General features: G+C 45.2%; 1 protein-coding gene across 2 annotated transcripts in view; it reads left to right on the forward strand.

Moving 5' to 3' along the window:
• Positions 1-15,083, forward strand: part of LOC137415888 (E3 ubiquitin/ISG15 ligase TRIM25) — an 86,465-nt gene that overhangs the window by 47,601 nt on the left and 23,781 nt on the right. For both annotated transcript variants that reach the window (XM_068101415.2, XM_068101422.2), the window contains exon 6: positions 9,588-9,715. In XM_068101415.2, coding sequence (XP_067957516.1) covers positions 9,588-9,715 — 128 coding nt within the window. The remainder of the gene's footprint in view (positions 1-9,587; positions 9,716-15,083) is intronic.

Genomic DNA, 15,083 nt, shown 5'->3' on the forward strand with positions numbered 1-15,083 from the left:
GCAGTTATTTTCATGTTAGTACATTTATTTCTTGTTTTTATTATTATTATTATTTGATATTTAGGGCATTTACTCATCTTATTTTACCTTGAATCATGTGTATTTGCAGTTAACAGTGTCTTGATAATGGGTTTTTGGGTCCAGGAACGGATTAATTCACTTTCCATTATTTCTTATGAGGAAAATAGTTTCTAATTCCGAACTTTTCCCAATCCGAACTGCCGCTGGAACGAATTAAATTCGGATTTAGAGGTCCCACTGTGTATTTATATATATATATATATATATATATATAGATAGATGGATAGATATATATATATAGATATAGATATAGATATAGATGTATAGATATATATACAGACTTGGCATTTAATATGGAATCTTTTTATTTTCTTGACTTGGGTTTACTTTCTGAACTCAGTATATCAATCTGGTGAGTTTCTTTTACCCTTCGGTGATGTCTTTGTTGAAAGAACCATGTCACTGATTGTCTTTCACAGCAAGAAGTCAATAACAGGATGATATCACAGGTGGCGTGACAAAATGTAAGGACAGGTACATTTGACGATTGGCTTCACATTCGGGTATATAAGGGTTGTTGCGTTCTGTATTAGTGGAAAACAACTGCTGCACGTCTCCAAAAGTTATTGCCACTTCCTCTGGAGATGGTCCGTCAACTTGACAATGCTGTTTGTCATGGAGTGGTGGCTTTATGAAATTCTGGCATGAAACAGCGTGCTGTTGCTCAGCAGTATGGCATCACTCAAGGTCAGGTGTCAAAGATCCTGAAACGAAATGCTCAGAGGGGTGTCCCTACTCCAATTCCGAGGTCAGGACGTCCACGCAGAACCACAAGGAGAGATGATCGCCAGCTGCACCGGTTAGTCTGCAATGGCCGTACCAAGTCAGCTAATCGGCTTTGGGCTGAGTGGCAGCAACTGACAAATGTGCCTGTATCCTGAAGGCTAGTCAACCAACGACTGGTTCAAGCAGGCTATCGTGCCAGGTGTCCCCTGAGAAAGCCACGCCTGATCAGACAACATAGCCAGCGCCGATTGCAGTGGGCCAGAGAGCACCGTCAATGACAGCCAGGACACTGGAATCATGTGACCTTCATTGGCGAGTCTAGATTTCTGGTCTATCGTCAAAATGGCCGCGTCCGAGTGCACAGACAAGTGCATGAAGCCCACAAGGAAGATTGTATAGTGCCAAGAGTCCAAGCTGGAGGTGGTGGTGTGACCGTTTGGGCTGCTTTTCATGCAGGGGGAAAAACTGACCTGGTTGTTCTGAATGGAAACCTGAACCAGTTCAAGTTCAGGGTCATTCTGGAAGAAACATTGCTTCCATTTGCTTGTGCAGCCTTTCGAGGAAACTTTGGCTTCCAAGATGACAATGCACGGCCTCATCGTGCTCGCATGATCCAACACTTTCTTGATGACCGTGGTGTAGAGCATATGGAGTGGCCTGCCATGTCCCCGGATATGAATCCAATAGAGAACTTGTGGGCAGAATTAACGCTTCAAATCGACAACTTGGACCTCTGTGCGTGAATTGCAGCAGACTGTTGTCACTGCATGGCAAGCGATTCCTGTCCAAACCTTGGCAAATCTCGTGAACAGCATGCCTCGACGTGTACGTGCTCTCCTGAATGCTCGTGGGGGTTACACGAAGTACTGAACTGTAATTTTACTGTCCGTAATCCCAGTCATAATTTAGCTTTTGTTTTTGTTGAAAACATTTTTTGGCTCATGTGCAAAATAAAGAGATACTTCTGGAAAACGTACAGAAGTTTAACACAGTACTGTCCGTGAATTGAGTTTGATATCAGTTTACATCACTTTCAAGGATCAATTTATTTGCTTCGAAATGTCAAATGTGGTTTTTGTTTCTTTTAAAGGTCACATTAACAAAATCTAGAATAATTTCAACATAATTCCAATGAACTTTTGGTTCTAAGTCATCTTGAAAAGTAAGTTCACCCCCACAAAAAAAATATTCCATATTAAATGCCAAGTCTGTATATATGTCGGAATGGGACTTAGAACTTGGGACTCAGAAGACTCAGAGAAAGGAGCAACGGATATATTTATTAGAACTCGTTTACACAAGCTTGCGGACAACAGGATGTCGCAGGAAGCTCACACAAAGTGACCAACACTACAACAAGATGCTCTGAAAATCATTCGGTTTAAACTTGCTATATATAAAGAATATAGGGTGTGGCTTTAGCTCACAAGATACAGAGACAGAATGGGCTCATTGGTCCTCCCACCATTAGTCCCATCCTGTTGTTCAGTTAGTTAAAGGAAGTTCATCCAAGGCCACTCATGGGTTAGCTCAGATAAGGAGATGGTCAGCAATATGTGGCAACATGTTTACAACTTTCTGTATAGAGACCTTGGTTGGGAAAGTACAAAGGGAGTGGGCACTCATAAATGTGTCAGCCTACAGGAGGCTGAGAGATAGCAGCTGCAACCAAGGCCAAAAGGGGAACAAGAGATTATGCCGACACAGGGCAAGAGCTCACAAGCACAGAACTCCTTATTAGGGTATTACACATCCTCAATGCACAAGAAAGGACTAAGTATTATAAAAGAATACAGCAAGCAGTCAAAACAAAACATATAATTGGTTATACTTGGTAATTGGTAGAGCAGCAAGAATTAACAAAGGGGGAGGGGCATAACAGCTCCCTACATATATATATATTTATATGGATACATGCGCGCCGATACTAAAATCATCATCTCTCCATGTCCTTGTTCTCTACTGTTGTTGTGCTTGTCTGCTTCCCTCTCTCTCTCCCCCTCTTGTCTTATGCTCCCTTTATTATATTGTCATGTCCCCAGGGTTAAGACCCCAAGAGGACGAATGACCGAAATGAGCTTAAACGCCGAGGTGTACCCCAAACCTTGGTGGGATTGTCTTTGGCACGTGCGGGAAGGCCCGAGCCTTATCTGATTGGAAATACACAGGGTTATTCCGAACCCATAAACTAAAATGGACCAGGACAAGAAAAGTAAAATTTGACAAATAATGAATTTAATGAAAATAAATGCAAATAATGAAAGGTGAGGTAAAAACTAAAATTCCTAATTGAGACGTCTCCACTCAGACTCATTTACAAACACGTGCAAGCCTCCACCGATCACGAAGGCCGGGGTGTGGCCTCCTCGCCACGAGTCGTCGGGGGGCGGAGTCCAGTCGTCGTTCGGAATGTTCAAATGACGTCAGCTGTCGTGAGGTGGGATTTACATGCCGATCTGCAAATGTGCTGGGTGTTGGTTAGCCCTTGCGGCGTGGTGAGCGAATGGAGTCATTTGCCTGGCCGGCTGAGTTTTATAAGAACATTAGGAAACAACTACAAGAGGCACATATGCACACAATACAAATACACACAGGGAATTTAACCTGACAGAGTACAGACCCTACCTAGATAGCACAACTCTACTCCTCCGTGTGGAGAAACCTAAACACTTAACCGGATATTCGACTACTTAGATACATTGAGATGGCTTCTTCTTCTTTGCGACACTCGGGGCATGCTAATTTAGACGATTCTATCTCGACTAAGGTATTTCATCTACCCCTTCAAACGTAACTGTTTTATGTGTCTGTTTATGCTTTTTGTGTTTAATTTTTTAGATATTACATGAGGCTCGACTTTGTATACAAAAATAAATAAATGAGGGAGTTCCTCAATCATCGACTGACGTCTGTAGACAGACAGAGTGAACAGATTGCTTCACCCCACTTTGCACTTCTTGTGCGGATAATAACTGAAGGCTTTTCCCTCCTCTGAACCCAACTTATTAATTCCCTCTTTCGTTCTGCATGTGCCTGTCTATACAAAAAGGATGTTCTATCTTTATTCTCCAAGTCTGCTTTTCTGATAGTTCTCTCCTCTCTTGTGCCTATCTTTCCATCCTCCATTCTTACTTCATTTTCTTTCCCATTTCCGTTTCCATTGTTTCCCATTCTTCATTTTCCTTTCCAACCTTCCTTGTCAGCCAACCTTCCTTCCTTTTCGCAAAGTTGGCGAGTATGTCCGTTCTCCTTGCAGCAAGTGAGGTGAGAGTATGAGCCAGAAGTAGATCGACGTAGTGATGCTCAGGAAATACGATCATACGGACAGCTCTTAAATGAACTCTCCCAAATACTAACCCATTGTGGCATTGTTGAGCAAGAGCTTCGTACGGGGACACCAAATTCCAAAGGTGGGCAGATAAAAGTGGTGTAAATAATCAACAAATCTGAGGTGACGACTCCATTTTTCTTGAGTTTACACAAAATGTAGAGTCATTGAGAGGAGCGTGAAATCATGTGCGGAACTTGAGATTCCCGCTTGAGATTCGACTGGATTGTAATCCCAAGTGGAAGGAGAGACAACACAGACTCAATGGATCATTATCGAGGGTAATCACAGGAGGAGAGGGTCCGTTATGGAGAAAACTAACTTGCATCACCTTGCATTTCTCAGATTTAGGTCTCTTCGAATTAACACGGCTCCACTCAGACAATGCATCAACATGTGATTCGCTCTGCTGAGATTTTGGGACAACGTCCACTAAGCTGAAGTCATCAACATATTTCCACATATTTACAGTTGACAGTGCAGCATCATTAACCATGAACAGAAAGATAATGGGTCCCAGCCATTGAACAGCATGGTCAGAGGCTGAGATTTCATGGGGAAACTCTTTCAATAACTGAATGGGAACTTAAGTTGGATGTCGTACCTTTGACACATTCAATCTGCGAAGGCTATTGCAGACATCCTGTCTCTCAATAGTTTGAGGGGGAATGGCAGGGAGGTATATGCTGGCAGTGCAGACAAATCAAGGCTGGGCAGCTCATTACAGATCTGGGCAAAGTAACAGTTCATTTCCTGTGTGATTTCTGGTTTTTTTTGTTGTTTTTTTGTATACAAGATCGAGGCTCGTGAAAGAGCTAAAATCGCCTTATCCGAGTTATCAACTTATCTGAGTCCAGTAGAAAAGGTGATTGTTTGCGCATACCAGTTAAATGTCTGATCTGCTGATCTGCAAACGGTGTTTGCTGTTCAAGGGGATGGGTATCAAGATCATTAAAATCTCCCATATAAGCAATGAAACGTCTGATTGAATCGTGTCTACCATGTCAAGATGATTGCAAAGTTCATCGAGGGGGTGAGTTAACGACGCAAACAAATATGTCCTTGGTTTGGGTAGATAATTTCAGCTTGAATATAAATTTTAGGTAGATAATTTTTTTCAGAAAATATGGGTTGATAATTTCAGCTTGACCCATAAAACCTCAAGGTGAGCTGGTATACGGTCATTGAAAACTTTGCTGGTGTGCATGTCATTGTGTATGTAAAGTCCAACACCCCCCAACGACGTGATTGTCGCGATTGTGATGCAATTGGTGGTATCCAAATAGCTCACAAGCTGCAGCAGGTTTGTCGAAAGAGAACTACGTTTCTGTAACAGCAATAAGTTGAACATCTTTAGATTGAACATTGGGAGATCTCACGGGAGATCTCGCGAGATCTTGGAGACGACGGCAGGGATTTTCGAAGCTGCACACGTTCTCCACGTTTTCAAAGTTAAGTCATTGTTCACAATTGTATTTTGTCGAAACTGTATTTTCTTTCGGTGTGTGAACCTATAGTGTGTCCCTTGGAAGTTTATCGGTGTTAAGCTTTCATAAATTAATCGTTTCTGTTTGCTGCGCTGTTGCGGCCTTGCCTCAGGCTTCCCCTGTCCCCCGTCAAAGTTTGTTTCTTCTTTCGCTGTTTTTGCTAGGTTTTTAGATTTCCCTTTCTCCCCCAAACTTCCCTGTACATCTACTTTGTCGAACGTTTTAACTCCCCCCCCCCCCCCCCCCAAAAAAAAACCAAAAACAAACAAAACAACAACAACAACATTTATTTCCCATTCTCCACGTGTGAAGTTGTCCCATAGTGTGATTCTGTCCAGGTGCGCTGTCTCGCCCCGCCCCCATTATCGCCTCGCCTTTCACCTTTTCCCCTGTTCACGTGACTCGTGGTTGTTCCTCTCGGCTCCCCCTCCCCGTTGGTATTTTTGTGAATATAAGATTGTTCTTCACGGTTCTGTTTAAATATGTTTAAACTTTCCCCTGCAGTGTTTTATTCAGTGATTTATCACAACACGCTGTTTTTCTTCCTATTTAAAAGGCTCTTTTCAATTTCCTCTCCAACTCATTCCATTTCAAAAAAATATTCAATCTCTTATAATTTTAAATCAATACATGCTCTAAATTCTCATTCATTTCACCCCTCCTCCATCGTTTTTAAACGGATCGCTAACTTGAAAATCACAATAAACCGAATTTGTTATAAATGTTCGTCTTTCATTAATCATCCACTTTCTAAACTCCCCCATTGCCCCTCCCCTCCAAATCTCCCCCTTGCTCCTCCCCTCCTAAACTCCCCCCTTGCCCCTCCCCTCCTAAACTCCCCCCTTGCCCCTCCCCTCTTAAACTCCCCCTTTCCCCTCCCATTCAAAACTCCCCCCCAACCCCTCCCCTTCTAATCCCCCCCCAACCAGCCCTCCCAAATTCTCCCCCCTCCCACCTCCTCCTCAAAGCTGCCTCCTCCCCACTTTGTCTCCCTTCTATCTCATACCTCCACCTCCCCCAACCTTCTAATTTCCTCTGCCCCCCCCCCCTGCCCCCCTCAAACAAGCCCTCACTGTGCCTCATCCCATCACCATCAAACCTTTCATCCTCATCCTTCCCTCTCTTGTAACTCTTCTGTAATCTCTGACACACGATAAACTGCTCTCCCTACATCCCCCTCTCATGCTTCATCTGACCCTACCCCTCCCCTCCCCTGTCCTGCACCCGATGCTCCTCCTCTCTCCTCATTAACGGTATGGACCTCAAACATCCGGGGCCTTCGCTCCAACCTGATTGATCTTGGAAGGATGAGAGGGGGATGTAGGGAGATCTTGGAAGGCAAATCCAACTGTAGGCAATCTCAGTTCCTTCCACCAAGCTCGGAACAAGTGTGTGTCTGCCGTCAGGAGTGCCAGGAAGCACTATCTCTCCACACTCAAGATTGAACTCTCAAACCTGTCTCCTTCCTCCAAATCCTGGTGGTGTCTGGTCAAATCCGTTTCTGGTGTTTGTTCCCCCTCCATCCCCTCCCTTACCTCAAATGGCTACACAGTTGACACCGCACGTGACAAAGCCGAATGCCTCAACTCTGTGTTTGCCTCTAAATCTTGTGTCCCAAACCCATCACTCTCTGTTCCCACCGTACCCAGTCGTACCCAGCTGCTCCTGGACTCTGTGACCTTTCCTCCTGACAAGGTGGAAAAGTTTTTGTCAAACCTCGACTCTGATTCTGCAACTGGACCAGACGGCATCAGCCCACGGGTCCTAAAATTCTGCTCTGCCATTCTATCTCACCCTCTCTCTCTTCTTTTCACCCTCTCTTTTGCTCAAGGTCATCTGCCAGCATCTTGGAAATCAGCAAACATTGCCGCTTTACACAAAATATATGCAAAAACAGATCCTTGCAACTACAGACCAATCGGCCTGCTCTCAATTATCAGCAAAGTCATGGAATCCATCATTGCTTCAGATATCAAATCCTTCCTCTTCTCCAACGGCTTGATCTCTGATCATCAATTTGGATTCAGACCAGTCTATTCTACTCTGCACATGCTGCTTCTGCTGGCTCAACAATGGATGGAGGTCCTCAATGCCAAACAGGAAATCAGAGCTGTCTCCCTTGACATAATACGTGCCTTCGATACGGTCTGGCACCCAGCTCTGCTCATCAAACTCTCCTCATCAAACTCTTCTCCTATGGTATCCATGGAAATCTCCACTCATGGCTTGCGGACTTTCTCTCTGGTCATAGGCAACGTGTGGCCCTGAATGGATTTCTCTCATCTCCCCTTTCTGTTCTGGCTGGAGTTCCCCCAAGGTAGTGTTCTGGGCCCTGTGCTATTTCTGGTCTTCATCAATGATCTCTCCGACTCTCTGGAAAATCCTCTCTATCTCCTTGGTGATGACTCCACTATCTGCCGCTCCATTCCTCATCCCTCAGATCGGCAGTCTGCACCTCACTCTCTGCAGACCTGGACAAAATCACAGACTGATCAAACAAGTGGAACATGTCTTTCAATCCTGTCAAATCCCACACTCTTACTATGTCTCTCCGAAAAGACCGACTGGAAAACCCTCCCATATACTTTCTCAACAATCATCTCCAATAAGTTCTGTCGCTCAAGCTTTTGGGTCTCACTATCTGCCATGATCTTTATTGGGATAACCACATTTCCAAGGTGGCCTCCAAAGCCAGTCGCCGACTGGGCATCCTCCGTCGTGCGATGTCCTTCCTTGGCACACCTGAGCTCCTCACCACATACAAGGCATTCATCCGCAGCTCAATGAAATACTGTTCCCCCCTTTGGGCCGGTGCTCCTGCCTCACACCGAGCTTGGCTTCACGCTGTTGAAACCAAAGCTTTCAGAATCATTGGAATCTCCTGCGATGAAGCTAACTCCGAGGGCCTTTCAGTCACTCACCACAGGCAGGTTGTTGGTCTTTCTGTCTTCTACCGACTCCTCTCCGGCCTTGCTCCCCCAGCTCTGTCTGTGCTCTGTCCCCCTAATATTCCTACAGGTCGCACAAGATCTGCCAGCAACCCTCTTATGGTTAACTGCCAAAATCTAGGCTCTCTGCTCACCTTCACTCTTTCATTCCCCTTTTCTCCCGCCTCTGGAACAAACTCCCCCACTCCCTTCAATCCCACTCCTCCCTCCAGGTCTTTAAAACAGCTGTTCACCACCATCTCTTATCTTCCCCCATCCAAAACCTTGATCTTTTCTACGCCCCCTAATTCACCCCAGATACACTTTTTTTGAAATTCGAACTTCTTTCCTGGAAGTCCTTGCAGTGTTTTGATATGTTTTATACCTCTCCAACCTCCCCCCAAGCCCTCACCCTCCCACATTTCTCTCGATGTCCTTGCTCTCAAATGTTGTTTGTGTCCTTCCCCCTCTCTCCTCGTCTTGTGTTCCGCTCCCCTTATTTTGTGTTTTATGTGTCGGTTGACTTTTTGTGTTATTTATGTTAGCTCTTTCACGAGCCTCGATCTTGTATACAAAAAAAAAAAAAAAACTCAATATTATCATTGTTCTGGTACTTTGAGATCGTTGATCTTATTGAGTGATCGCGCATTGAAGAGAATAGTGGGTATAATATATGGTTGACAATTCTGTTGCCGCATATAGATGAGTATCCTCTTTCTATGTTGGGTGTAACCATTTATTCCCACTCTTGGACACGGTTGAACTGCCTGGATCTGCTGCTCCAGCGTCGAGCCATTATGGCCGGTGGACAAACATCTGGGCCTCCCTTCCCACCCTGATCAACAAGCGCCTGAGGATAGGGGCGGCTCATGCTGAATAAAAATACAGATCAATACAAAAATATACTCTCTCTTTTCTATTTTTAATTATTTACCATTCTTTTACAGATAACCTGTTTAGATATGTAAAAAATGTATTCTTTTAACAATATTCTCTCCAAATATCTCTTAAATTGGTGTTTTTCCTTTTTATTCCAAGGCTCGACACCATGTCAAAGTTTAAATTCGTGAAGACGACGCCGCTCCCAGGTCTGGACTTCACGAAGGAGGAGAAGAGTTTGGACATGCTCAACACCCTCAACAAGAACTTCCTGGAGAAGATGCAGAGTGAGTGACACAAACTGGATGTTTTGCAAAGAAAAGAACAATGGAACCATGACACACGTATAGAAGGGAAACAGGAATAGAAAATTCTAGAAAAGGAACAAATGGAAATAGCTGGGCGGCTTAGCTAAAAAATTCGGATCGATTGTGCCTTTTCCCTTAAAAGCATGAAACTTGGCACATGGCTAGAATACCCGAAAAGAAAGATTTTTAGTCCAGGGGGCATCCCCAATTTCACCCCATATGGCGGCCATCTTGAACAAGACCTATTTTGATGAATATCTCCATAATTAGAACAGATATCAAAATGGTTGAAGTGCCTATACCTACATTTTTTGGGTCTAGGAATCCAATGGCAACATAAAATATTCAATAGTATATGGCATACCATGCCTGCATACCTGCATACCTGGCATACCTGCATACCATGCTCACAACCTGTCTCAGTCAACTCGACCAACATCTGTAACGGCTCTAATGCCGCTGTTTCAAGAAAGTGCACACACTGGCCATGATAAAACACTCCATGGATGTCATTGGGAGTGCCGTGCAACATCTAAATCCAGGACAGACTCCTGTCATTGCCCTTGATCAACCATTATTTGCAATTGCAAAACAGATTCAATGGAAATGGCATGAGCAATATGGAGAGGACAGATTTGTTCTGCTATTCGGAGGATTGCACTTTGAAATGACTGCACTGAAGACATCGGGTGACTGGTTATCTGGAAGCGGCTGGGTAGAAGCATTGGTGCAAGCCAATATTGCCTCAGCGGGAAGTGCAGATTCTTTCCTGCGAGCTGCACATGTTTCACGCTCGCGCAATGCCCATCAGGTGACAGCTGCAGCCTTGCACATACTGCAGCATCGGGCATACAATGACTATGCAATAGAAGCTGAGACTAAACTTTCATTTACTGATTGGTGTGGCAAAATGACTAAGGAACACCCACAGTTCCAATACTGGAGTCTCACGATGGCATTGGAGAACAGCATCCTGACCTTTGTGTGCTCATTGAGGGAGGCTGACTTTGAAATGTACTTCTTTTTTTTTGTTTTTTTTGTATACAAGATCGAGGCTCGTGAAAGAGCTAACATTAATCACACAAAAAGACAAACCGACACACAAAACACAAAAAACAAGGGGAGCGGTAGACAAGATGGGGAGAGAGGGGGAAGGACACAAAAGAGAGGGGGAAGGACACAAAAGAGAGGGGGAAGGACACAAACACAACATTTGAGAGCAGGGACATCGGGAGGACTTGGGGGGAGGTGGGAGAGGATTAAAACATATGAACACTGCAAGGACTCTGGGGTGAATTACCGGGGGTAGAAAAGATCAAGGTTTTCGATGGGGGAAGATAAGAGATGGTGGTGAACAGCTGTTTTAAAGACCTGGAGGGAGGAGTGGGATTGAAGGGAGTGGGGGAGTTTGTTCCAGAGGCGGGAGAAAAGGGGAATGAAAGAGTGAAGGTGAGCAGAGAGCCTAGACTTTGGCAGTTTAACCAGAAGAGGGTTGCAGGCAGATCTTGTGCGACCTGAAGGAATATTGGGGGGACAGAGCACAGAGAGAGCTGGGGGAGCAAGGCCGGAGAGGAGTCGGTAGAAGACAGAAAGACCACCAACCTGCCTGCAGTGAGTGAGTGAAAGGCCCTCGGCATTGACTACATCGCAGGAGATTCCAATGATTCTGAAAGCTTTGGCCTCAACAGCGTGAAGCCGAGCAAGGTGTGAGGCAGGAGCACCAGCCCAGAGGGGGGAACAGTATTCCATTGAGCTGCGGATGAAAGCCTTGTATGTGGTGAGGAGCTCAGGTGTGCCAAGGAAGGACTTTGCACGACGGAGGATGCCCAGTCGGCGACTGGCTTTGGAGGCCAGCTTGGAAATGTGGTTTTCCCAAGAAAGATCATGGCAGATAGTGAGACCCAAAAGCTTGAGCGACAGAACTTCTTGGAGAGGATTGTTGAGAAAGTAGATGGGAGGGTTGTCCAGTCGGTCCTTTCGGAGAAACATTGTAAGAGTGTGAGATTTGTCAGGATTGAAAGACATGTTCCACTTGTTTGACCAGTCTGTGATTTTGTCCAGGTCTGCAGAGAGTGAGGAGGCTGCAGACTGCCGATCTGAGGGATGAGGAATGGAGCGACAGAGAGTAGAGTCGTCAGCAAAGAGATAGAGAGGATTTTCAAGAGAGTCAGAGAGATCATTGATGAAGACCAGAAAAAGCACAGGGCCCAGAACACTACCTTGGGGAACTCCAGCCTGAACAGGAAGAGGAGATGAGAGAAACCCATTCAGCGCCACACGTTGACTACGACCAGAGAGGAAGTCCGCCAGCCATGCGTGGAGATTTCCATGGATACCAAAGGAGGAGAGTTTGGAGAGCAGAGCAGGGTGCCACTTCGATGCTTTATGGGAGCTTCTTCCGTGGTTCTTTGCTCTTGACCATACGCACTATGCAAGATGGGTCACAGTCCATTTGCGTGATATGATGGACTTGCACAAGACACACCCTAAAGTTCTGGATAATTTCCGAGCTGGCATGTTCACGGTACAAAAGACCCAACGCAAATTTTCTTCAATTGCTACAGATTATGCACATGAACAGAACAATGCACGTATCAAGGGAGATGGAGGAGCTGTGGGTCTGCTGGACAATGCCCATGCTCTGCAAAGATGGATGGTTGCAGGTCCAGAGGTCTCAAGGGTGATTGATGAGTTTGAGACTGCACAGGAGCAACATGAAAGCAAAGCGCCATCACTGCATCATGATCAGAATAAAAGCACCCAGATGATCTTTGACAAACATGTCAGATCACTTGTATCAGTTATCGAGGAGCTAGGTAATCCATTTCTTGAAGAAACCGCTGACCTTTTGGTCCTTGACACAAAGGATATAGCAAGTGCATCAGTCGTACAAAGTGTGAAAGACGTGCAGAAAGTGGGAAAGGAGGCTCTGGAGTCATTTGTGCAAGAGAGGCTGATTGAACGCTCAAAGCCTTTGAATGATGTCGTCCCGCGCAAAAAGTTACCTCTGTTTGGCAGCTCATCAGTAACAGACCAGCTGACAGATAAACACAAGGTAGCCTCATTGAAGAGTGATGTTCAACTGTTTTCTCGCCTCTATATTGCCTGTCAAACCCGCGAGGGAAACCTGGATGAATTTTTCCGTCATGAAAATCAATCTTTCCCTCCATCTCTGTCCAAGGATGGGAAGCTTCGACCTGGTACAAAGAGCGACCTTTTGGACTGCTTAGAGGAACTTTCACCATCAAGCACACAGATGCCAGAGGTGACATGTGTCATACTTGAAGGGGCAGTAATTGTTCAAAAGCTAAAGCCCGATGTTGGCACAGTCAAAACATTTGGCGAATATGCCGAAAAGGTCTTCATCCCATTTGTTTTCTCACAGTACAAATCTGCAACCCGACTTGATCTGGTGTGGGACCGTTACCTACCCGACAGCCTTAAGAGCATGACCCGTGAAAAGCGTGGCAAGGGGGTTTGCCGACGAGTAGATACCTCAGTTGCAATTCCTGGACAGTGGCAGAACTTTCTTCGAGTTGATGAAAACAAGCGTGAACTCTTCAGCTTCCTTTCCAATAAACCACCTTTAGAGGCCATTTTTCCCCGCAAAGCGGGGGTTGGCCTTTTTTGGGAACCATGGTTGTTGTTGTTTTTTTGGTCCCCTTTTTGAAGCAATGTTTTACGGCCGGATGCCCTTCCTGACGCCAACCCTTTTTGCCGCCTTTAACGACAAACAGGGAATTACCAGTGAACTGGTACTCAATTAGCCGACCTCGGAAGGATGACAGGCTGAGTCAACCCCCCTGGCGTTTATTCAGCGATTGACCGGGATTCGAACCCAGGATCCAAGGATCCTAAGCCGGCACCCCAGCCGCTAGCCCACTGCACTTGCAACCTAGTCTGCTTTCTGCTAGTCTGCCCTAGTCTGCTTTCCAATGAAACAATTAAATCATTTGAAGACCAGCGCAAGGAGCTAGTTGTCACACTTGATACAGAGGTTCTTACTGCTCCACCACGCATTGATCTAGAATCACTCTCCCCGTGCACTCAGGAAGAGGCAGATGGTCGGATGTTCCTACATTCTGCTGATGCAACACATAGAGGGCATAGTAAGGTCCTCATACAAACTGTGGACAGAGATGTTGTCGTGCTTGCAGTTACAGCATCCCAGAAGCTTTCAGTGATGATATGGTTACAATTTGGGACAGGCAAGAACATGCGATTTATCTCTGCACATGATATAGCCACAGCTCTTGGCCCTGAGAAATCTAAAGCCCTCCCCATGTTTCATGCACTAACAGGGTGTGACACTTCTTCAGCGTTTAATGGGCGTGGAAAGGTAACTGCATGGAATGTGTGGGAATCATTCCCTGAGCTCACAGAGGTACTAGCAGAAATTTGCCACCAGAGCACAGAGATAACTGAAACCTGCATGAACGTCATCGAGAGATTTGTTGTTCTGTTGTATGATCGCACAAGTACTGCTACTGACATTAACATTGTACGAAAGAAACTGTTTGCAAAGAAGGGCAGACCTGTGGAATCAATTCCACCAACACATGATGCCCTTGTGCAGCACGTAAAGCGGGCAGTATACCAAGGCACACTATGCTGGGGACAAGCATTGCATGCTAAGCCTGATCTACCAAGCCCCACTGAATGGGGTTGGCAAAAAACGTCTGCTGGCCAGTTCAAACCAATATGGACAACACTTCCAGAGGCTGCAAAGATCTGCAATTAACTTGTTAAGTGCGTGCAAAAAAGGATGTACTGGTCGTTGCCGGTGTAAGAAAGCTGCACTTCCCTGTACTTCTCTCTGCGCATGTGATGGAGAATGCAGCAAGGACTAGAAAACCACAAGATGGCACAGTTAGTCTGCGATGTCATAGACACTTTTAATCACTGAAGAATGCCAACCTGTTAAGAGTATTTATATGCATTCCCAGTATGCATAATACTATGCAAAATTAATATTTTCATATGACTGCTTAATATTTTATGTTACCATTGGATTCCTAGACCCTAAAAATGTAGGTATAGGCACTTCAACCATTTTGATATCTGTTCTAATTATGGAGATATTCATCAAAACAGGTCTTGTATGACGGCCATCTTGAATTTCAAGATGGCCGCCATATGGGGTGAAATTGGAGATGCCCCCTGGACTAAAAATCTTTCTTTTGGGGTATTCTAGCCATGTGCCAAGTTTCATGCTTTTAAGGGAAAAGGCACAATTCATCAGTTAAGCAGCCCCACTAAAATGGGTTTTTGTGTACTATATCATGGCTCAGGGAGAGTGACGTTACAGAGAGCAAAAAGCCAACATGCTTTCAATGGGGCAACAGGT

Source organism: Myxine glutinosa, chromosome 1 (assembly GCF_964187855.1).
Source record: "Myxine glutinosa chromosome 1, kmMyxGlut1.1, whole genome shotgun sequence".
In the NCBI taxonomy this organism is placed as follows: Eukaryota; Metazoa; Chordata; class Myxini; order Myxiniformes; family Myxinidae; genus Myxine; species Myxine glutinosa.